Source organism: Archocentrus centrarchus, chromosome 12 (genome assembly GCF_007364275.1).
Source record: "Archocentrus centrarchus isolate MPI-CPG fArcCen1 chromosome 12, fArcCen1, whole genome shotgun sequence".
NCBI lineage: Eukaryota > Metazoa > Chordata > Actinopteri > Cichliformes > Cichlidae > Archocentrus > Archocentrus centrarchus.
This window is the reverse complement of record NC_044357.1, coordinates 9,863,600-9,888,379: the sequence shown is the minus strand read 5'-3', so window position 1 is coordinate 9,888,379 and position 24,780 is coordinate 9,863,600. Positions and strand designations below refer to the sequence as shown.

Sequence of the window (24,780 nt, the reverse complement as noted above, 5' to 3'; positions counted from 1 at the left end):
AATTTCTTTGCCTCGAGAAACTCCTGCTTTGCAGTATGCTTTGGGTCATTATCTGTTTGCACTGTGAAGTGCTGTCTGATCCGTTTTGCAGCACACTTCATAATTCATCCTGCTGCTTCTATCTGCAGTCACAATGAACACTAGAGGCCCGGTTCCACTGAATGCCAAACATGCCCAAGCCATAACATTGCCTCCACCATCTTTGACAGATAATATGCGTCAGATTGTGAGCTGTTTCTCTCATTGTTTTTTATATTTCCTCTTCTTATCAGTCAGGAACAAGTTTATCTTGGTTTCATTTGTTCAAAGAACATTCTTTTTCAGGTACAGACCTGAAAAAGGCTCTCTCAGATGTTTTCTGGCATAGTCCAACGTGGCCTTCCTGTTCTTGAGTGTAACCAGTGGTTTGTACCTGTTGTGTATTTCCTTGTATTTCTATTAATGAAGGAATCTCTTGCTTGCTGACAGTGAAACCTACCTCATCGAGAGTGTTCTAGACTTGGTTAGACGTGAAGCTGTTTTTCTTAACCATGGAAAAAATTCTGTCATAATGCACTTTAGTTACAGTACCTTCTGTATCTTTCAGATGTTTTGGTGTGGCTGAGGTGGCTGGGACATTCCCTCCTTTTAAAGAATGTATCAGATTTTTGTCTTAACCACTCCTAAAGCTGGTCCTGTCTCTCTGGTTTTTCAATCCAACAGTGGCCTCCTTGACTTGTTCCTAGTAACAAGCTTCCAAATGTATGTTCAACACTTCTATATTCTATCTGCTTAATCTGTCATGAATCATCAGGTAACTGGCCTCTCCTGGCCATAAAACAATTTATCAGTAATCTGTCCAATTGCATTTGAGCCTCTGAAACTGGGGAGCTTTGTATAAAACTGGTTAATGCAATACTCTTTTTAAACCCCTTGAATTAAAGCTGAAAGTCTGCACTTCAATCCCTTGTTAATTGTTTGATTTAAAACCTCCATTGTGACATTTTCCAAAAAAACCCTGCCCCTTTCTCTTTTAGCATTTCAGAATGTTTTCAGTGCAAATAATATACATGTAAAACACTTTGTACACAGAGCCATAGCACATATTTACTTCAGACTGTCTTTGAGTTAGCTTTGAGCACGGTGGTGTGGTGGTTAGCACTGCTGCCTCACAGCTAGGTCTGGATTTGAATCCACCTTGGCCCCAGCCTCTCTGTGTGGAGTTTGCATGTTCTGTCTGTGTGGGTTTCTTCCCACAGTCCAAAGACATGCAGTTACTGAGGTTAGGTTAATTACCCATAGGGGTGAATGTTTGTCTGTGACAGGCTGGTGGATTTTATTTTTTACTCTTGTTAGGAGGGGAGTCACAGGCAGCTGCTTGGATGGCCTGTGAGTTCCTAAACCAAGAGTGCCCGTGTACGTGGGATATCTTCTGATTCTTTAATATATTAAATGTTTTAGTTTTAAACTAAAGTGATTTAAATGTCTTCCTTCACAAATAAAAAACACGACTTAACACAACCTGTACAGGTTGTACCCTGCCTCTCACCCTGAGACAGCTGGGATAGGCTCCAGCCCCACATGCAACCCTGAATAGGATAAGTGGAAGAGGATGGATGTATGTCTTTGAGTTATTAAGTTATCTAAAGAAGGAGATAAAAACAGGATAAAGTAATCCTTCACATTGTAACTATAACCTAATTGCACATATTTTAATAATCTGATCAGGGTTTATTGCTTCTGATTATCTAGCTTTACTCACTCTTGATCAGTGATTCCCAAAGCGACCCACTTAAAAACCAGAAAATCTCATGGGACCCCCTCTACCCTGTCCACCCCGGACGTCCGATAACACTGGCCTGTAAAATCTTCTTGCTAGAAGCCTCACTGTCATCAAAATACATGAGAAAGTGATGTATTTCCATGAAAATTTGATTAAAAACATAAACATAAACAACACAGGCTGTTGGCTATAAATTCAATACAAGAGCAGTACATTTAGGTCAAAGTAATGAGTTATATCACAAACTAACCACCTTCTATTACCACTTTTAATTTGCTTTTTATATAAATAAACCCATTTATATAAATATGTAACTGTGCATACTTGTGAGTAATTTCAAACTGAATTTCTGTTATTAGTGGCCCTCCTTCAGTGGGCCCCCACACTTTGGGAACCACTGCTGTAGACAATAACCTCTTGTCACAGATAAATGCTTTATTTTTTGCATTCACAAGCCAGAGGGGATGAAAGCTGCTTTCCAAGTACTAAATACAAGTAAACACAGCATGCAGTAGACCTTAGGAGTTCACAGTTTTTAGTGTCATTGGCCTTCAGGGATATTTGGCTTTGGCTCCGTGAGTACGCCCCTATAACCACGCCCATGACCACCACATGGTCTGTGCTCCACAATAACATTGGCTGCAGAGCAAAGACTTGAGGGGTCTGGAGAAGTTGTGCAGATCATAAATTCAGCTGTCTGCTCCGTCCGGTTTTCCATAAACTTGAATCGTGCCTGTGGCTTTGTCTGTACGTGTGTGAGAGAGGGAGAGAGAGCGAGCAGGTGACCCGGGCGAAGCTATAAAACTTGTCTCCTGGTTTCCATCCAAGCTGCATAAGCAGATATCTAGTCGGCTAGCTTGTTAGCTAAGTGTGGCTAAAATGAACGGCTTCATTAGCAACTCGGGTTACGATGAAGGCTGCTTCCTCTTCACTTCTGAGTCAGTCGGAGAAGGACACCCCGGTAAGTTTTAACTTGCCACTGGCTGGCAGTGAGAAAGTCCTCCCCCCACCTCCCCTCTTCATGACCATCATAATTAGCCTAGCATCTTGTTAGCCTGTCAAACAAGGTCGGGTAGCACTGTTAGCTCAGCATGTCTGAGCCGACTTTATTTTTAAAAGTTAGAAATATATTCAGCGGCTTATTTGATTGATATATATATTTTTTTTAAAGTAAAGTCAGGTGATATTGAGTAAAATGGACTTAAACAAGAGAACTAAACGTGACCTATGTGAACATATGGGAAATATCAGTAAACTTAGCGGGTATTTTCTTAAAATTCAGCTAAAAGTCGTATTGAACAGTGCTGCCTTCATTTCTGCTTAACTGAAAAGCTAAATAAAATTTATATTTACATTAATTTAATAAGAAATATGAATGAAAAAATGGCCTGTGCAGCCTCTGCAGAGTTTGGTGAACTGGTAAAACAGATTCTGCAAAGTGTAAAGTATCCCACACACCTTAAAGACCCCGCCTGTGATAATTTATACCCAGATGAAGGAAATAGTTTGTCAAAGCTCAGTGGATGCTAGAAGCGCCGCGACTAGCTGTCAAGCTAACACCGCGTTAGTAAGGACTGTTGGTGCTTGTCAATCACATCCACCCCTGCCGTTTTCCTCCGTCAGTTTACAACGAGGTGGTCAGATGTTTTGTGTTTTCGAGTTTAGAGCAGTAAACGTGTTAATTTAGGACTCTAGACTACCTTTCAGCGCTTACCGTAGCATAAGTTCGCGCAGGTAATGGCGCTTTCTCTTCATCTGTAATGTTCAGGAGTTATTTTATCCCGCTTTATTGCCACTTTTTAGGCTGCTGTTATGTTGCCCCCTCCTTCCCAGCGACAGCTGTTCTAAACGTCTAAAAAAACAAACAAAAAACATAATAAGCTTAATAAGGCTAGTACCTGTTGCAGGACTGCCTTTGTGTAGGCTAATTCACTGTCAGGAATTACTGGAGTACTGAAGACATCATTAAAGCGCTGTGCTTTCACTGACCTGACATGACAGGTTAGAGGTCTTCAGTGAAAAGGCTTAAAAGCAGCACAAACTGAGGGCATATGTCTTGCATGGTATGTTTAATTGTATAATTATTCAGCAGCTTGGCTCACAGTATGCTGCAGTCTCAGACTGGGGCAGCTCTGTTGCAACAGATAATAGGCTTAGCAGTGCTCCTAAATATAGGTACTGCAGGGGCTACTGCACAACTCTGGGTGCAAAGTAGTCACAATAAAAATCTTTATAATTGCAAGACAGGAGACATGGCAGGAGACATGTCAGTAACCTGCAACATTAGTACAGCCTCACCTACTCTGTGAGTCTTGTCACACTGGTCCTAAAACCAGTAACAGATACTGTGATTAAAGGCCCCCAAAATACCTGGATATAGAGTTTAGGCTGCTGTACTTTATGCTACAGTTTTTCTGGCCCTATCATTCTAGCAGTCAGCTGTTAAACTTATGAACCTTGCCTATAAATGTTAACTGCATCATGAAACAGGTTTAAGTTTATTAAAATTTTTGTTTGAAAACACCAGTACGTGTATGTTCCCATCTGATTTGCATAGAAATGCAGTTAGGCTGGTTTGTAAAACCTCTTGTTTGTCATTCTAGTTTGCAGCTTGGTTTGTGTATAATCTGTATAATTTAATGTTTTATCTATTTATATAGTAACAGATCAGAAGTTGTCAGTATTTTACCAGCAAAACTAAGGACTTGTAATTAACTGTTGTGCTCATGTTGCTCCACAGATAAACTCTGTGACCAAATCAGTGATGCTGTGTTGGATGCACACCTCAAACATGATCCTGATGCCAAAGTAGCATGTGGTAAGTCAGAAAAGAAGGCCAGAGGCTCGTTTTTTTTTTTTTTTTTTACTGAGCCACAGGATTCAATGTTAAATCAAATGTATGCTGACTTGGGCATGTTGCAACAAAAAGGTCAGGGGGCACCCAGTAACACTAGGGTTATTTATAGCACATTTTAGGCCTTTTTGTTGGTAAATCATTTTGGATTATACTCTGTAAAGTATAGGGACAAGGACACAAGGGACATCTATAATGTTTGAATCTGATAAATGTGTGTTGAAGACTTATCAGCCTCACCTAGAAAAGACTGCCTGACATAAATAACCTTCAGAAATGTGAAACTATATGTTTTGACGACGCATACATTTGTCCTCCTTCTAAAGAGCAGAAATATTTCTGGAGAAGAATTTCCTGAAAGTCTATGCTGCTGGAGGGAAACCTGTTCTCAAAATATGCACATAACAATATCACATGACCTCTCACATACTGATCATAGGCTTGTAAGCAGTATTGACATATTAAAATGCAGGTTATAGTATAGTTTCAGAAGGGTTTGTGGTTAAGATGTACCTAGGATACAAGTTAAACCCAGAAGCATACGTCCACAGTTCTAACTAAAAATGAGGTCAGCAGCATCTGCAGAGATACAGCCCTGATAATTTTGAAACGTCAACTACATTTTGGGACCCCAAAAACTGAGACATTTGACTTACTAGTCTCAATTATTTAGGCTCACATACATACTCTTTAAAATCCTCTTTGTGAGAGTGCTGCTTGGCCATGGCTTCATCTGATAGTGAATCTGTGTCTTTTACTGCCAAGAGCAGTTTCTGTTCGAGTTACTTTCATTATCTCTGCCATTGCTGTTCTTCCTCTGTAGTATCTTTCAAACCATCTGCCCTCTGCTTCCCGTTTGCATTGGTGGCCAGTATGTGATTTTTTTTTTTTTTTAAATAATATAAATGAGTTTTCTGATGATCTCATTTTTCAAAGTTAAAGGGGTGGGGATGTAGTGTTATCTAATTTTAGTGCTTCTAAAGTACTGCACTAGTATGCAGTCTAGGCACAAACATGGCAACAGGTATTAATGAACTATGTTGGCTTTGGGCTGTTTGCATTATTGCACTTAGTCTCATTGTTCTCACCGTGTGTTTTGTTCTCAGAAACTGTTGCCAAAACGGGGATGATCCTGCTGGCTGGGGAAATCACTTCCAGGACTAACGTGGACTACCAGAAGGTTGTCAGGGACACAATTAAGCATATTGGCTATGACGACTCTTCCAAAGGTGAGAGCAGTTTGCTGTGAGTTTAGCTCAGGTCAAAATCTGTGCAGTTATAGTCTAGCCAGTCAAAGTTGTAAAAATAGTAGAATTATTGTCTGGATGTCTTGGAGAAAATTGCACCTAAGTCTAAGTAATCTGTGGTTTACAAAAAGATTTGAGTGCTGCCACTCAGGCTAAATAACACTGATATAATGAAGTCACTAAGGCTGACCGGTTGTCCTTAACCTTTTTATTAACTATAGTCCCCTAATACTAATACCTTATATTGGCATACTATGATGAAACTGAGGCCTAGTCTTGGGGTTTTACAGGCTTTGACTATAAGACTTGCAATGTGCTGGTGGCGTTGGAGCAGCAGTCCCCTGACATTGCCCAGGGTGTTCATCTGGATCGCAAAGAGGAAGATGTTGGAGCTGGCGATCAGGTCAGACAATTCATACATTTGTTTAGTCTGCGGTCAAGTAACTGAAGCCAGAAATGGGGTGGTGATGTAGTTTGAAGTTTTGACCCCTACTCAATGTGATATATGACTGCAACTGTGGCAGGGTCTGATGTTTGGATATGCCACTGATGAGACTGAAGAGTGTATGCCCCTTACCATTATCCTGGCTCACAAGCTCAACGCCAAGATGGCTGAATTACGCAGAAATGGGGAGCTGCCGTGGCTCCGCCCCGATTCCAAAACTCAGGTAAGTAGTTTATTTACAGTTTGGAGTCAGTTTTAAAGTTGCTGTAAGTGTAGATGGAGGCTAGTTGTTTTTATCTGTCTGTACAATTGTTTGATTGGTAAATGGCTGCAACCCTAATTGTGAATATACTGAAAAATTTTAGACAGTATTTGCATCTTGTATTTAAGTGTAGTTTGGATGTTGAGTTGGCTTTGCAGTTTGTAAACAAAGTGAAAGCTTAATACTTTGTGTAAATAATGAATGTAATGTTTTTTGTTTGGTTTGTTTTAAAGTGTTTGGTTCCCTCTGTTCCTGCTTTGGTAAATTTGAATTAGTCACTTGAGCTTACTTTGGTGGATTTTTGATGTTTATAAAAGTTCACATCAGGCAGTATAAAAGATGGATGTAGCTACTGTGACATCACTAATTGGTTTCTGAAGTCCAGGTTTGAAGTCTCAATGAGCGTTTTTGCTACTGTCAGTTTTGTTTTTTTTTTTTGTTTTTTTTGTTTTTTGAAACAACAGATGTGAGTAGAGAAGGGGGCAGGTCTGACATTGAAACCACACTCTCGTTGGCTAACAACTTGTCGATCTCAAGTCATTAGACAAAGACTGTACCGTGGACAATACTCCTTCCTGAAGGAAGGTATGACCAAGATTTACAAAACTGACCCAAAAAGAGCAACTGAGACTATAAACCCATCAGAAAAGTGTATGGAGTTAATTTCCTGCCAAAAGGTTGCACGAAAAGAAAACATGCTGCACACAAAGAAAACCTGTTTTACCAACTGTCCTCGAGCACAAAATTATCTCTCCTCGAATACAAAACCGCTTCTCCTTGCGTACGAAACAATTCCACTCCTCCGCGGTAAGTTCCACGTGGCAGGAAATAGACTCCATAAAAGTGTTTCCAGAGATAAAATCAGAAAGCAGTCTTTCCATAGGCATTTGTACATAGGCTTAGCTTTTCAGACCCATAAGCTACATCCACCTTATTAGACCATTTGTAGTTCAGATAAAACGATTCAGAAGTTTTTTTGTTTTTTTTTTTAATTCTCATATGACATATTGATAAACGGGCAGGAAATTCGGTGCTGAAAGAATCAAAATCTTTTATTGCCATTATGCCAAAAGCACAATTAAATTATATGCAATCCTATTTAGTGCAAAGAAAGCAATCTATTTTGAACTTTTATTCTATGTACAAAAATGATGAAAAAATTTTTTATAACGATACAGTATAAGAATACACTGCTCAAAAAAATAAAGGGAACACTCAAATAACACATCCTAGATCTGAATGAATGAAATATTCTCATTGAATACTTTGTTCTTTACAAAGTTGAATGTGCTGACAACAAAATCACACAAATCATTAATGGAAATCAAATTTATTAACCAATGGAGGCCTGGATTTGGAATTAAAGTAGAAAAACACACTACAGGCTGTTCCAACTTTGATGTAATGTCCTTAAAACAAGTCAAAATGAGGCTCAGTATTGTGTGTGGCCTCCACGTGCCAGTATGACCTCCCTACAATGCCTGGGCATGCTCCTGATGGGGTGGCAGATGGTCTCCTGAGGGATCTCCTCCCAGACCTGGACTAAAGCATTCGCCAACTCCTGGACAGTCTGTGGTGCAACGTGACGTTGGTGGATGGAGCGAGACATGATGTCCCAGATGTGCTCAATCAGATTCAGGTCTGGGGAACGGGCGGGCCAGTCCATAGCTTCAATGCCTTCATCTTGCAGGAACTGCTGACACACTCCAGCCACATGAGGTCTAGCATTGTCCTGCATTAGGAGGAACCCAGGGCCAACTGCACCAGCATATGGTCTCACAAGGGGTCTGAGGATCTCATCTCGGTACCTAATGGCAGTCATGCTATCTCTGGCGAGCACATGGAGGGCTGTGCGGCCCTCCAAAGAAATGCCACCCCACACCATTACTGACCCACTGCCAAACCGGTCATGCTGCAGGATGTTGCAGGCAGCAGATCGCTCTCCACGGCGTCTCCAGACTCTGTCACGTCTGTCACATGTGCTCAGTGTGAACCTGCTTTCATCTGTGAAGAGCACAGGGCACCAGTGGCAAATTTGCCAGTCCTGGTGTTCTCTGGCAAATGCCAAGTGTTCTGCACGGTGTTGGGCTTTGAGCACAACCCCCATCTGTGGACGTTGGGCCCTCATATCATCCTCATGGAGTCGGTTTCTAACCGTTTGTGCAGACACATGCACATTTGTGGCCTGCTGGAGGTAATTTTGCAGGGCTCTGGCAGTGCTCCTCCTGTTCCTCCTTGCACAAAGGCGGAGGTAGCCGCTGGTCCTGCTGCTGGGTTGTTGCCCTCCTACGGCCTCCTCCACGTCTCCTGGTGTACTGGCCTGTCTCCTGGTAGCGCCTCCAGCCTCTGGACACTACGCTGACATAAACAGCAAACCTTCTTGCCACCGCTCGCATTGATGTGCCATCCTGGATGAGCTGCACTACCTGAGCCACTTGTGTGGGTTGTAGAGTCCGTCTCATGCTACCACGAGTGTGAAAGCACCACCAACATTCAAAAGTGACCAAAACATCAGCCAGAAAGCATAGGCACTGAGAAGTGGTCTGTGGTCCCCACCTGCAGAACCGCTCCTTTATTGAGTGTGTCTTGCTAATTGCCAATAATTTCCACCTGTTGTCTATTCCATTTGCACAACAGCATGTGAAATTGTCAATCAGTGTTGCTTCCTAAGTGGACAGTTTGGTTTCACAGAAGTTTGATTTAATTTACTTGGAGTTATATTGTGTTGTTTAAGTGTTCCCTTTATTTATTTTTTTGAGCAGTGTATAACTAAATATATATGTACATGTATGCCTGTGCTTGAGTTATTGATTCCACAAGTTGTATATTTCACAGGTTGGTGAAGAGGGGCATACCCTTCAGTGTTCATTTATTTATTATTGCAACATCCCTGGGATATGTGCTGTTTTTCAACCCTAACATTTATTGTCCTGTACCACCTTCCTGAGGGTAGCAGTAGGTGTGATGTATCCTTCAGAATGCTGCAGGCTTTACTGTGGCAGCAGGACCTGTACAGCTGTTCTAAGGAGAGGAGAGCACAGCCGATGAGCCTCTGGAGCGCTGTCTTTTCCTGTGCAGTGACGCTGGCAAACCACACTGGGATGCAGTATGGCAGTACACACTCATCAGAGCATCAGTAGAAGGAGCAGCTCCTTGGCTAGGGCGTTGTTTCAGGACCCTCAGGAAGTGGAGCCGCTACTGTGCCTTCTTGAGCAGTGCAGTGGTGGCTTTCCAGGTTAGGTCATCGTCCAGGTGCAGGCCCAGAAATTTGAAATCAGAGACCCTCGCCACACAGTCCCCATTGACGTATATGGGCTGAGGGTCAGATTTGCATCTCGAAATTTTTATTTTGGGGGCGGCAGGCATGAAAAATATTGGCCAGACATGTGACATCCTCACATTCAATTTAAATATTTAAGCCTCAGGCAGTCTAAAAAGTCTACAGTAAATGCCAGGTGCAATGAGTATATAATGTAATTATCGTTGCTTAAGGGTGTGTTCCTGCAGACTGTTTTGCATGTGTTTGTTCAAACATGTGATCTTTCTAGCTGGAACTATAACCTGTTTTTGTTTTCTCCCTTCAGGTGACTGTTCAGTACAGACAGGACAGGGGAGCAATGGTGCCTTTGCGCGTCCACACGGTTGTGATCTCTGTGCAGCACGATGAAGGTGTAAGTTTGGATGAGATGCGCTGCTGCCTGAAGGAGCAGGTGGTGAAAGCTGTGGTTCCCAGTGGGTTCCTTGACGATGACACCATCTACCACCTGCAGCCCAGTGGTCGCTTTGTCATTGGGGGACCACAGGTGAGACAAGAGCAGTAAACCTTTTTAAGGTGTTCTTAATTTTACTAAAACCTCAAACTTCAAAGCTCTGTGTCCCTTCTCACAGGGTGATGCTGGTCTGACCGGGCGCAAGATCATTGTCGATACTTACGGGGGTTGGGGAGCCCATGGAGGTGGAGCTTTTTCTGGGAAGGACTACACAAAGGTAGACCGCTCTGCAGCCTATGCTGCCCGTTGGGTGGCCAAATCTCTTGTAAAAGCGGGGCTCTGCAAGCGTGTCTTGGTCCAGGTGAGTACACAGTATATTAGTTTACTCCATCTAAAACCTGCATATAATGGGATTTCAAACTGAGCTGCCTCTAGGCCTGAAGGTACCAGTTTCAAATTCATGGTTTTACACCTCACACAAAGCAATGACTACAGCTCCCAGTAGACATTTGTTCACCATCCTGTCATCTGTCAGATTCTGCTGGTTGGTTTCATTGTCTTTCACTGTTTTGATATTTGGGTCATCCAGAAAATGTTACCAGTGTTCTTGTGCTTTCTAACAGCTTAGAAAATATTTTCTATGTACCGTATTTTTCGGACTATACGTCGCTCCGGAGTATAGGTCGCACCAGCCAAAAAATGCATAATAAAGAAGAAAAAACATATATAGGTCGCACCGGACTATAAGTCGCACTTTTTTTGGGGGGGGGGTTGATAGAATCCGAGACTCAGAGCACAAATTCCATCTTGAACGGCAATTTAAAATAATAATGGATTAAAGAACAGGACGAACACGGTTACACCTACGTTATGCTAACGTAGCACATTCAGCTACATGACGCACAACGAACACGTGTTCGGTATTGTAACGTTGTAAACACACTTCCAAAGTCGGCGATATTCACAACAAAGGTCGTCTTTATTAACAGAAAAACGGCTGCTGTAGGCCACAGCCACGCCAACCACAACTACAACAGCGGAACAGCAACACACACAGGCAAGCTCTCGGTCTTTTTCTCTCTCTCCATGCTGCCTTCACGAACCTCCCGAACAGTCCGAAATCCCACAACATCAACACGCTCTCTAACTAAGAGAATCGCTACAGTATGTTAACGTAACATTAAGTTATTCAGATAACCATAGCATAAAGAACATACTAACAAGTTAACCAAACCATCAATCCATTGAATTCTTCATCCTCGGTGTCACTTCTAAACAATTCCGTACACTCCGTAGACGAAGCGCCGCTTCCTCTTCTGTGTCGCGTTAGTCAGACTCGTCGTCAGCTGCAGTTCCAATTATTCCAGCCTTTCTGAATCCCAACAGGATGGTTTGTCACTGAAGCCCATGTTTTCTTGATCCATCCAATGACTTCCAGGAAAGTTGGGTGGCGCATTCTCCCAGGTGCCGTTAAGCTGTGCTCTCCGTCCATCATCCACTGCGCCCACAGGTTACGCAAGACTGCCTTAAAGCTGCAGTTCACGGAGATGTCAAGTGGCTGGAGTATTTTGGTTCATGTGTTATAAATGTCACATATACGTCGCTCCGGAGTATAGGTCGCACCCCCAGCCAAACTATGAAAAAAAGTGCGACTTATACTCCGGAAAATACGGTAACTCCCTGTTGTTCAGAGCATACTGTATATTGTGATATGTACGCTACAGTTAAAAAGTAAATTTCTTGATTCTATTTTGGAAAAAAATCAAGTGGTGAGCAGTTAGACTGGTGAATTCACTCATCGATAAGCATGATAATTCATCCATGAATGTACGGGCAAATTTATCAGTTTGGTTTAGCTAATATCCTTGTGCCCTAGAAAAAACACTTAAGTGACTTTGTTAGTAGTTCCAAGAGATCCAGACAAATATGGAAAAAGTTTCATATGGACAGTTTTCAGTATTGATTAAAGCGTGTTGAGTGCTTTGCAGTTAAAATGTCTCACCTGGCATGTTTTATTTATTTTTTTGGATCATGCGTTTATGAACTTTAACTATTGTTTTAGGTATCCTATGCTATTGGTGTTGCCCACCCCCTCTCGGTCTCCATCTTCCACTATGGGACCTCCCAGAAGAGTGAAAGGGAGCTGCTGGAAATTGTGAACAAGAACTTTGACCTCCGTCCGGGAGTTATTGTCAGGTATTCTGTGACAGTATCAAATTTGTTATTAAACCAGCTTACAGCCTGTGGTCACTATGGGGGGGGGGGGGTGCATTTCCTTAACTGAATGGTGAGTGATTGCTTGGTGAAATCAGTCCCAAAGAAGGTGCTAAATGGACTGGTATTTATAGTGCTTTTTTACTCTATTTGCGCACTCAGCAGTCCTCATTTGCCCATGCTTTTTTTTTTTCTGTGTCTAAGCATTTTTTTTAACATTTACTCACATTCCAATGGATGCATCAGGGGCAACTCGAGGTTAAGTATATTGCTCCAGGAGGCTTTGACATGCACTAGACTAGAGGAGCTGGGCTTTCACCCACCAGCCTTCTGATTAGTAGTTGATCCGCTCTACCTCCTAAACTTACAGCTGCACCAAAAAAAAAAAAAACCTCCTTGTGCTTGTGATTAATTTGGTCGGATTTATGTTGCACTTTTCAATTTCACTACTGCCCTGTGTTTGCAGACAAGTTGGCATCTTCTGTGCCAACTACAGCAATCTGCTAGGGACCAAAGCTATCACAGGGAGGTTTGTGGTGGTGCATTGTATACTTCTGACCAGTTTCCCCCTGAGACTGCTGGAAACTGCTCCCCAGCTGCTTGGGATATGTGCATTTTTAGTTCACGACCAGTGACTGGGGCCTAAATGGCAGAAAACGCTGGCAAAACTGAGCTTAGTCTGTTGGATGAGGTAAAACACTGGCTATGCAAATAGTGTGTGTATTTAAGAGCTATATGAAATCACATTAAATGTTTAATCACACAGCCAACATACAACCGCTCACATTCTACAGTAATGTAAGCTTTGTCAGGGCTACAACCCCGGTTAGTAGCAAACAGCAGCACAGCATCTTTGAACAGGTATCAGCTGTTGTGTGTTAATAAAATAAGAACAGTTCCTTTTAACCAGCTAGGACTTCTAGTGCCTAGTAAGAGGAGCAGAAACATTTAAATGTGTAGTCGACTTGACGCAACATTTTAATTTCCGTTTCATTTCTGTCTCAGGGATCTTGACCTGAAGAAGCCCATCTACCAGCGCACCGCAGCTTACGGTCACTTTGGGCGTGATGTCTTTTCGTGGGAGGTGCCAAAGAAGCTGATTTACTGAACCCTCCCTCTCAGTGGGCCTTGTGTTTGTCTACCTTCCTCCTTTCCTGTCTTCTCCTCCTCCTTTTTTTTTTTTTTTTTGTTTTTTTTCTTCCCTCCTCTCCTCTCACACAGCAGCACTTTGACAGCCTTTGTTGCAGGCAAAATGCCCTTTTATCCCTGAAGAGAGAACAATAACTGTTTCAGTTGCCAAGACATAAGAGTTTAAGCACTGTAGCCAGACTCTAGTAATCTTCTCTGGTGCTTTATTTATTTATTTATTTTCCCTCTTGCATAATAATGGTGATCATGTTTCCTGAAACACCAGGAAAAAAAGTGCACTGATCTGTATCTCAGCAAATCTGGTGTTATTGACAGCTTAAATTTAAATCATCTCTACCAGCAATTAAAACGTCACAACCTAGTATTGAACAACTTTTTAAATACTGAATCTCATTGTATTAGTTTTAGAAGTGATCAGTGGTAACAAGTGTCTGATATTGCCTAACTGAATGGTAATTTCACATTGCAGAAACACCTTTTGTTGCCCTTGCACTCCCTCCGTTTTTATAAAACTCTCCACGCCACCGACGGGTCAAACACTGCAGTTTTTTTTTTTTTTTAAATTTGTGCTGTCCCTTCAGGCTGGTGTTTTCTGACGTTTTACAGAGAAGTCAGAAGCTGCTACAACCTTGTTATGTTGGGCTGCACCATGAAACTGCTCCATTTTTGTAATTTATTTTGTAGCTTTAAAAACCATGCGAATGTTGCAAATTGTGTTAAATGTGTTCTGCTGCCCAAGATGAAGGCACAGTACTTGATAGACTGAGTCTGGGTGTATTACAGAGAAACCCAGGCTCTGTCACCTGAGCAGGACCTGGCTTTATCTCATGGCAACACCATACTTGAAATAATTTATACGATGGTGTTTGTGGGACCTTAGTTTGACCAGCAAAGAGGGGCAACTTAGTGTGTGTCACAAATTTTTTTTTTTTTTTTTTTTAAATCCAGAAACTGTTTCCCCCTCTCGTGTTGAATGTCTCCTTTTTGTCTCACCTGAACTCAGTGTGAACGTGGAACATGAAGGATAGAGCTACAGATATGAGCATCGCACAGTTGTAGTCAGTAGGTGTTTAAGGTTACCAAAAATTGGATGGGCTTCTGTTCTGGAAGTTGTGTATACAGATGCTGTTAAATGAATGCTGAGGTTGTAACGGAAGCTTTTATTTTAAAATATTTATTTGTTTTTAAAAAGGATGTATTCATATTTAATGCCATACATCATGGGTTGTGATTGGCACAAGTTAAATGTTTCCACAAGAAACTGAGTTTTCTGAGATTATTGCTGTTGTTCTTTTTAAAGACTGGAGTGTTTGTGTTAAAGTGAGGATGTGACTGTCGGACCCTGGTTAGATTCAAACCCTAGGCTTTTATAAATGGAGTATTTGACCTCGAGTGCTTCCCCAGTTGCACTATTGACTGTTTTGACTCTACTGCAAACCTGAGTTGGATCAGCTAAATATTAATTTTTAACTCCGGCTTATAGCATTTGGATGTTATCTTGTTAGTTGTTGGTAGGTTCCAAATATGCCTGCAACATGCAGCTAGATGGTGCTGTGTCCTCAAAAATTATACTGAAGGTTTTTAGTTTGGCTCCTGTAGCTCCACCTTGTGGCTGTTTGCATCTACTGCAAAGACAGATTGATTTTTAAATTCCTCTTGCAAACCTCTGTGTAGCCCTTTTTCAGACATGGGTCATGTTCATGTTAATGGTCCTCACATCTTCATTCAGACATTCCCAGGACAGTGATACAGCGTGCTTGATATTTGCCATTTGTGCAACAGGCTAGGTGCACTTTTGCTGCTGTGTTTATGAAATCAACTCCAGTGACATGGAACCACACTTTACTGCTCCCATTTTCCCGTCTGTTGCATTGTGCTTCTGTGAGAGTTGTATCCCCATCCTCACACTCAGCGATCTCTCTTCTGAGCGGGGAATGGCAAAAATCACTTATAGACAAATGTTTTAATCTTGCTGCTGAGTAGAAGCGTTGGTGAGATAACATGTTGGGGTTCAATGTATTGCTGTCTAGGGTACTCTCTTGTGAGCTGAGCAACCCGCAAAGGTGCAGTAGTCGCATTAATGTAAATGTGGTTCAGATTTGCATTCTGTTGAAAGCGATATGTAAATGTTGCAGGGTCTGGTGAGATTGCTGTTACAATCTTATAAAGTGAAAGTGTCCAGGGTGCTCTTTCAGGCATGCAGCCAACACATCAGGATACAATCACAATAATAGGATACTGTGTGTCTAAAAGGGGCTAATCTCTGTGCTAATCCAAATTAACTCAACTTCTGACTTTGCATCCTCCAGCTCCTCCACAGATGGGACAAAAGATTGGTTGGTGTTGTACAGAGAAACCAGCCTGTTTACATGACCTCCTGTGGGGGGCTGTGAAGAACACGTTTTGTTTTTTTTTAATGATTTTTAAGTCTGTCAGTGATTGCTAAATGTGTAAAAAGTGCCTTCTCTTCTCTTGCAAACTTCCTCTTCCCCTACCTCCAAGTACGCAACTTCTTACTTTTTCTTTTTTTTTTTTCTTTTTTTTTTGCCCCCCCCCAACACACACACCCAAGGTTAGTTTCCCTCTTCAGTCATTCTTACTGATGAGTGTGATTTGTTGTTGACTTTCTCTTAAACTGTTGAAATAAACTGCGCCCTTGCTTTGTGCTTACAGGCTGTTCTTGTATTTCATGGGGAGGGCTTATTGTACCACTTCAGATGAAACTTTCTCATGCGTTTTTAAATAAAAGCAGAAGTAGGCCTTTGTTGGGGACATGGCAAAGACCATCACTTCCTCAGGGAGAAATGGTTTCTATTTGTGCTTCACTACTGCTTCTGGAGAATTGATAATTTAAAAGTAGCAGTGGTAAAATGTCTTACACTCAACAACCCGCTTTAACACCTCTTCTCTCACTTGACTTTCAAATCTCAAATTCTCTACTACATGGCAAAGGATGACTCGCTTTACACCTACATCACACTTTAATTGAGATCATGTGTTAAACATTACAAAAACATGCTTTTATTAAAGCCGATAAAGCCAGGAAACTTGCTAAATAGTTGGTATAAAAAAAAAAAAATAAGATGCATATGCAAAAAAGTGAAATTTAGCCTTCAGCTGGTTATTATGCTTATTCTGTCAGTTATTTGCAGCTGCAGTCAAGCTGTTTCTTAAACACATGTTTATGTATGTACCACAAAATGCAGTAAGAAAAATCTGCAGTGTCCATGATGACTCTCATTAGAGCTACCTGGAAAAGAAGAAACAGTTATTTGAGGTAGATTTTACTCCTTAATTTTACACAAACTGTAATTTAAAATTTCACCCACCTTAACCCTTTAGATTGTGTTGTACTTCAGAGGCTTCCAGGCAAATTTCTGACAGTAGAACAGAGTCTGCACAGAGTAAGACATGCATCAAATGTAACCACTATCAAACATCTGAGGCTAAACGGGCGGATTCATTTTAATAGCGGTTTACTTACTCCACATCTGACAGCAGTTTTAATGTCTCTGCATCTGTATGTTGTCAGAGTGCATGGATCTGGGGGTTTGAAGCAGGAAATGGATAGAAGGTATTAAAATAACTGATTACTCCATAAGCAGGTCCTGTGCATTTAGTTTTACGTGTTTCGCCAATTACACAAAGGCGGCATTTAGTTTAGAGCTACAGTTTCCCAGGCCTTATGCAATACTGAGATGCATAAATGAAAGAGCTGCAGTTAATGGATGCTTATGCTATATTGAGGGCTCTGCAATGAGACCTTATAACACATGGACACCCTGGTCTCTGGACAGATTATGTGCAACACATAGGCTAAGTAAATCAATCACAAAAGCTCTCTGCAATGAAAACAAGAGAGCAAACTGACCCACAAGCAGAGACTCTTCCCCTTTACAGAAGCGCATGAGGTGACAGATGGCCTCAGGAGTTGCATGCTCCAGGATCGCGTCCAGCACTGTCTTGGTGACCTTGTCGATCACAGTCTCACACTGGTTGCGGTAGGAGGAGGGCAAAATATGACAGATCTCCTCCAGCAGCTTGATCACGGCTTTCTGTAGGAGGAGGAGCAGAATAGAAAAGCGAGAGCAATTACTGCCAGCAGTGCCTTCTGGTGTCTGCATGCAGCACAAAGAAGTGTTGCTTACACAGTGCACATGAACAATGTTTCACCTCAGTTCTTTCTTTAGGAAGCAAACCCTCCAATGTCTTGATAAGAAAGGTGCAGAAGGCGCATTCAGTTGAGGGCTTCACCTGATTGACACATAAATGGAGAGAGAGTTAAGCACGAAGTGGTTCTTTTCCAGTGTGGCTTTCTAAATTGTAGATACTCACATTATCACTTCTCACAGCAGCCTGAATGGCCTCATTAGCAAAGTAGCTGAGCATCTGCTCTTTATCACAAGAGCTGCAGAGCCCGAGGAGTTTGCATACCTCTGCTGGTTTCTACGGAAAAGAGAACAATGTGTGTTTACCGACCTCTCGGTAGCATCAGAATCGCTCCCATTATTGTTTCAGTCGGGTTATTAAAGTCAAACTAAAGGATTCATCCAGCCTCTGATTTCTCATACTTACTAAAATGGCAGTAACAAAGTTGATGGCCAGTGGGAATATCTTCTCCACCTCTTGTTTGCAGAGATTGGCAGTTGGTCCAGGAAAAAGTGCGCACACGCCTTCAATGTCATTCATGATCTTTTTCTGCGCAGAACAACAAGATGAGTCAGATTTTTGACTTAAGGACAGGTGGCCCATTTTCTCCTCAGCTAAAATGCAAAAGACAACACAGTTTGACAGGCGTAAAATAGTATTTTTTGTACAAACAGGGTGAGCTGCAGCATGTCTTTACAGTGTTTGAGGAAACTTGACAAATGGTGCACAAAAGGAGAAGTAGCAGTCCTAAAATAAACTACATCACGTGAACTGATCTGAAAATAATCGGGAAAAAACATCAAGCAAAGTCCTGACACGGGATCTGAGGGATGCACCTGGCCCTTCAGTTGATCATCATCTAAATATGAAATTTTTGGGTTTGATATGAACGGAGGAGGTCAGGAGAGCGGTACAACAGCGAGTGTCTACAGTCATCTGTAAAAAACGGTAGTGGCTCTGTCATGGTTTGGAGCTGCATTTTAGCCAGTGGTGTTGGAGATCTTGTCAAAATTGATGGAATTATGAATACATAAAATGTACAGTCATATTGTGATCAGTAACTGCTTCATTTTTCAACATGACAATGATCCCAAACACACTGCCAATGCAGTAAAAGCATGCCTGCATAGAATAGCACACAATGCAACACTATCATGGATTGTTTTGTTCTTTCTTAAAAAAAAAAGAAGAGAACAAAAGGCAGCCAACATCCAGAAAAGAGTTTTGAATGTCCTTCCAGAAGCCTGGAGAAATATTCCTGAAGACTACTTAAAGAAATGAAAAGAAAGCTTCCTGAGAAAGATCAGGCTGTGCTGAAGAGTAAAGGTGGTCACACCAAATATTGACCTTCAAGCTCATTAAACTCTGTTTTTGTCTTATTTCCATGTTTCCACATTTCAGTAAACTGCTGCACCTATTTCCCATTTTTCTAGCAAAATATAAAGAAATGAGGAGTGGATCAAGACTTTTGCACAGTACTGTTTAACTTTTTTTTCAATGCCAGTTAGTAGCAGTTATTTGGGCATTTAGTTTTTTTGTTATTAACATCGTGCACTGATACTGATGCTGACAGGTAGCTGTGGCTCAGGAGGTAGAGCAAGGTTGGTAGTTTGATCCCTAGCTGCTCCAGTCTGCATACCAAAGTATCCCGAACCCCGAGATGCTCCAGATACATTCATCAGAGTGTGTGTGTGTGTGTGTGTGTGTGTGTGAATTTTAGATAGAAAGCACTGAGGTGTAGAAAAAAAGTGGTGCATAAGAACCAGTTCATTTACCATACAGAGATGAGTAATTGTGGGCACTGGTATTATTTAGGTGTTAATTACTTTGAGTTTTTAAGGTAAAATGTGGATACTGAGCAATGCCAGATTTGTACAAGGTAAAAAAAATTACAATATTGATATGTTTTTGGGCATTTTTTTTTTTAGTATATCTATTATTATTATTCTGTGTTAGTTTAAAAAAAGAAAACAAGGGAAACAAAGGAAGGGAGCACACAAGGGAAGAAAACAAAATTATTATTTCTGTCTTTGGAGCCAGAGGGAGCACGCTTTGAACCAGATCAGGCTCAGAACCAAAGAGGATCTCGGAGGTCAGGTGAGGAACAGAAAAACCCACAGAGAAATTTCATTTCAGTTTTTCTTAGAAAAAATAGGAAGTGTCTTGGCACCAAAAATATAAAGGGAACTTCACTTTATTGTGTGGGTGTTTGTGCTTCACGATGTGCACAGTTGGTCACAGAATATTTGCATCTCTGAATGTGAAGAATGTGTTTCAGCTGATAAGATTACACTTGCAAAAAAAAAAAAAAATTCATGGAATTTAAAACATTTCATTTTCTTTATTCAGCCACAGATCTTGTATTTTAATCTTGGCTTAATGTGGGCGTAGACAATATTGATAATATTATCGGCGAGCAAATTTGAACACTCAGGAATTTGTTTGCAGCTCAGTGCACCAATTGTACTCACCTGCAGGTCTGCATTGGAAAGCATGTCAACAAGGAGCTCAAATATTTTGGTGCAGTCCTGGCAAACATCCCCATTCTGAATAAAAACCAAAGTCACAGAATGAAAATAAATCAATACCCTGAATCTGTGTTAACACACACACACACACACACACATACACACACACACAAGGTTTTTGCATGGTTGCGATCTCTGTACATTGTGAACAGTGGTAACAGAGCTGGATCCTTTTCAGTAGATTCAAAACTAAAACCCTTGTTGGGAAGCTTTTATATCTTCTGAAACTTGAGATGTGACAGCAGACTTCTTTATTTTGAAGAAGTGCAAATCCTGATTCTCAACACTGTGCGCTTACATTTGTCACATTTGCTTGTGACTTCGCTGTGAATGATGCTGAAGTGTCACACAGTCCTATAGTGTCATTACAATTCCCGCCCAAAAGCAGGTGATGAATGTTAAAAATTTCCAAAACGTCTTCATGATTCAGATGGAATTTATCTGAGTTTCTTTCTTATTATCAATTTCAATTTAGAATAAATAATAAGTTGTTCTCAATAATAGATTTATTTATTTTTAATCTATGATTTTAATATAGTTTGATTGCAGGAAATTACTTACATTTAAGTCTTCAGGGCTGCTTTCCAAACCATCGCTGCTGTAAGTGAAGGCTGCAAGAAGAAATTTTTGTTAATAACCCTCACTGTAGTTAATCTCATCAGCTGACATGTTTGCTTTACATGTAAGAAATTATTTATTATCTAATTACAATTAATAATATTTTATTGGCTTACCACAGCCTTGGAGAGCAATGGAGAGAAGCAGGGCAAGCGTGAGGAAGGCCATCTTCTGTGATTCTCTGAAAGTCTCCTGATATCTGTGGTTGAACTGCAGAGCAGCTTATATCTGACCCACCAGCTGTGGCCCCCACCAGTCAGATTTTTTCCTTAAACTTATTTGATAAGCTCTCTTCAGCTTTGCAGAACAATTTTTTCCCCTCCCCCTCAATATGGTAATGTTAGTCAAGTTTCATATCCACTTCCTCACACAAAGGTGCAAAAACAAGTCATTATTTTATCTTTCAAGAGATGTGTTTGCATATCTGCTGTAGTTACTGAAACTACAGTGTGATAAAGCAGCGTGATAAAGTGTTTGCCCCCTTCCTGATTTCTTTTGTTTGTTTTTGTTTGCTCACTCATCCCTATATGTTTTCACTATTGTTTCTGTCTTTTTAATGGCAGCGCCTCCAGAAGGGGGGCAGCATGGCCACAGTTCACCTATCTCCCCATGTTTGTTCTGTTTGTCTTCTTGGATGGGTGTTCTGTTAACTGTAATTTCCCCATTGTGGGATCAATAAAGTATCATCATCATCATCATATTTGTCACACTTAAATGTTTCAGATTATCATCATCAAAAAATAAAAAATTAAACAAAGACAACCCAAGTAAATACAAAATACAGTTTTTAAATGATGATTTCATTTGTCATGAATTAACTGTGATTAACTACATTTTTTTGGAAAGTTCAATTTCACCAGCCACACCCAGATTACTGCCAGATCTGCTGAATCAAGAAATCACTTAACCAGAACCTGCCTGACAAAGTGAAGTAGGCTAAAAAGCAGCATATCGTGCCACAATTTTTAAAAAAGTCAAATGAGAAAACAAAGTCATTGACATCTATCAGCCTGGAAAATGTTCAAAGCCATTTGTAAGGCTTTGGGACTCCAGAGAACTACAGTGAGAGCCATTATTCACAAATGGAGAAAACTTGGAACAGTGCTGAACCTTCCCAGGAGCGCCCGGCCTACCAAAATTACTCCAAGAGCACATCAATGACTCATCCAGGAGGTACCAAAATAACCCAGAAGAACATCTAAATAACTGCTGGCCTCACTTGCCTCAGTTAAGGTCAGAGGTCATCATTCAACAATAAGAAAGAGGCTGGCCAAAAATGGCATCCATGGGAGAGTTGAAGGAGGAAAACACCACTGATGGAAAAGAGCACGAAGACTCGTCTCACATCTGCCAGAAAACATCTCCCAAGACTGCCAAGATAAAAGTTGACCTTTTCGGAAGGTTTGAGTCCCGCAACATTTGCATAAAACTTAACACAGCATTTCATAAAAAGCACATCATACCAACAGTCAAACATGGTGGTGGTAGTGTGATGGTCTGGGGCTGCTTTGCTGCTTCAGGACCTGGAAGACTTCTGTACTCGATGAAATCATGAATTCTGCTGTCTACCAGAAAATCGTGACGGCGAATGGCTGGCCAACAATTCGTACCCGGAAGCTCAAGCACACTTGCTGTGTAGCACACAAAAATCATGACTGTCTGTTGGTTTCAACCCTTAAGTTTCAGTAGGTTCCTGTTCACTAATTTGTGCAGAGACATCCCGTTTGTTGCGTAGCTTTACTTTATTATTGCCACAGAAGATAACCATATGACCACAGTTTTTGCACTGTATCATCTGTATTGCCGCATATTTATACAATGACATGTTCAGCTCAAAATAAAATGGAAAGCAGCATGAGGCTTAAGTAACTGAAAATTGTAACACTAGTTCTGTTTTTGCTTTTGTTGCTTTCAGTGTGTTTGCATTGCAACAGACCACTGGTCATTAACAGCTCAGGTTACCAGAAAAAATTATAAAATACAGGAAGTTCACAGACTGATTGATGGGAGACATACACAGTACTGGGTCTTTTTTTTATTAATGCAAACATGTTGAGTGTGGAAGTCGTTTCTTTATGTACATCCCAATTTAGGAAATTAGAATTTAGAAAACCATTAGTGTAAGAGCCATATACAACTCAGTGGTGTTACATGTTTATGCCTGGGATTACGGTAGGCACGTAGGTCACGTAGGAGGTGTTTGGTTAATGGGGAGGAAATATAATTACCTGATCACCGGTGTGTTGGCGAATAGGGAGAATGTGTTTTTATTGACTGCTTTCTAAGCACTTTCTTCACGCTTTCTGTGCTTATCAATGCCTTGCTTTGTATGCCATGAAGTAGCCTACATGTGCTCGGGCTTGACTGCTGTGTGGATGGTTAAAACATGCAAATAAACAACCTGAAGTGCAATGTTGGAACTGAATTGTTTGCCAGTTAACCAAGAGCGAGTCAGCGGTGCAGTACTCCCTGCTCAAAGGTGTAGGGGCAAAAGGTGGTGGAGTCGCTACACAACAATTAGTGTGAAGCTATTTAGTCATCACAGCTTAAGAAGGAGTTTATACACAGGTGTAATGGATTTGGCTGGTTCACCCCAAACCAGGTTCATGCTGTAAACCCTCGGGTCATATGTTCAATTCATTTTTTGTACCTTTTGTGTTTCTGATTTAAAACACAGCTTTGTTTGGACAAATATCTCTCACTCTGTTCAAAGCCATAAAGTTATAAACAGAAGCACCGAAGTTCTGAGTATTGATCTGCTTTTATCACAGCTTTGAAGACCGATAAAGAGAAGCAGCACAGTTTTGAATGAGAGTCCTCTGAGACTGCAAACCTCTTTCCTCCACACCATCTACTGGATCTGGATTCATTTTGGATTTGTTCTTGAGAATATTAAGACAAATGTCTCCTCTTTTTTTTTTGTTTGTGTTTTTTTGTTTGTTTTTTAATATCTATATAAGCATTTGTGAAGTTATGGTGTGAAATGTGCAATTTTGTAAAGACCCATTCCAAAGATTCCTGGATCCACATCGTGGGAGAAGTTCGAACTGGCTGTCCTCGCAGAGGGCGTTGACTTTCCTGAAGTAGCGTGTGCAGTAAATGTCTTCCAGGGCTGGAAAGTGCAACCCAATAATGTTCTATGCTCTCAGCACAACCTGCTGTAGAGCTTTTCAGTGAGAAACCAGTGTGTCAGGAGCACCTGCTGGGGGAGCTGTATCTGCATTTAAAACATCAGTTCAGTTCTTTCATCATGCTTTAGATGCTAACACTAACACAGTTATTCTATTACACAACTCCATTTTATTACCGGATTCTTTTTCTGTATTCTTGTAGCACATCTGTCTGCTTTCTTTAGGATAGCAGGTGATGGAGCTTTAGTAAATTGGGCTTGAGGTAACATTCAGAAAATCTGACCATCCTTAAAAATATTCACCCTAAGTTTCCCCTTTTGTATTTTACATCAAACATTTCCCGCAGTAATGCTCTCGATCACAGTATAAATGTGAAGCTTTTGTAGGCCAAATTAAAATGACTGTTTTCCTATGATGCTTCTCCTTTTATTTTCTAAGATGTATTCCTAAATGCTAAGAAGGGAAACGGGCAGCATTCCTCTACACAGCAAGTACCAGGGCCAGCTGGTCATAAAAATACCCCCCCTCCCCAAATTAGGGGAAAGCAGAAACATTACACACACTTTAACAATGACACGTCTGTGATGGTGTGTTGCTTCCTAGAACTCCTTCACTATACCTTGACATACCTTTGGTTTTCCTTTTGTCTGAACTTGGGGGCTGAGGCTTTACAGCAGATTTCCTGGGTTGACACGAAACATCAGACCTTGA

The 24,780-nt window shown here is 41.1% G+C and overlaps 2 protein-coding genes across 2 annotated transcripts; one reads left to right on the top strand and one right to left on the bottom strand.

The window, feature by feature from the left end:
• Positions 1-2,407: 2,407 nt before the first annotated feature.
• mat2aa (methionine adenosyltransferase 2Aa) lies at positions 2,408-16,315 on the top strand. The gene is made up of 9 exons (XM_030742340.1): positions 2,408-2,723; positions 4,503-4,580; positions 5,723-5,845; positions 6,154-6,266; positions 6,388-6,531; positions 10,155-10,373; positions 10,459-10,641; positions 12,343-12,476; positions 13,500-16,315. The coding sequence occupies exons 1-9, from the start codon at positions 2,642-2,644 to the stop codon at positions 13,600-13,602; spliced, it is 1,179 nt and encodes a 392-aa protein (XP_030598200.1). The 5' UTR covers positions 2,408-2,641; the 3' UTR covers positions 13,603-16,315.
• A 299-nt stretch (positions 16,316-16,614) lies between these two features.
• Positions 16,615-21,194, bottom strand: sftpba (surfactant protein Ba). Its single transcript, XM_030742341.1, has 10 exons — positions 21,055-21,194; positions 20,882-20,931; positions 20,264-20,338; positions 18,219-18,341; positions 17,979-18,089; positions 17,817-17,897; positions 17,515-17,698; positions 17,128-17,186; positions 16,973-17,038; positions 16,615-16,893 (listed from the first exon to the last, which is right to left on the bottom strand). Exons 1-9 carry the CDS (start codon positions 21,104-21,106, stop codon positions 16,982-16,984), a joined length of 792 nt encoding a protein of 263 aa, XP_030598201.1. The 5' UTR covers positions 21,107-21,194; the 3' UTR covers positions 16,615-16,893; positions 16,973-16,981.
• Positions 21,195-24,780: the final 3,586 nt, after the last annotated feature.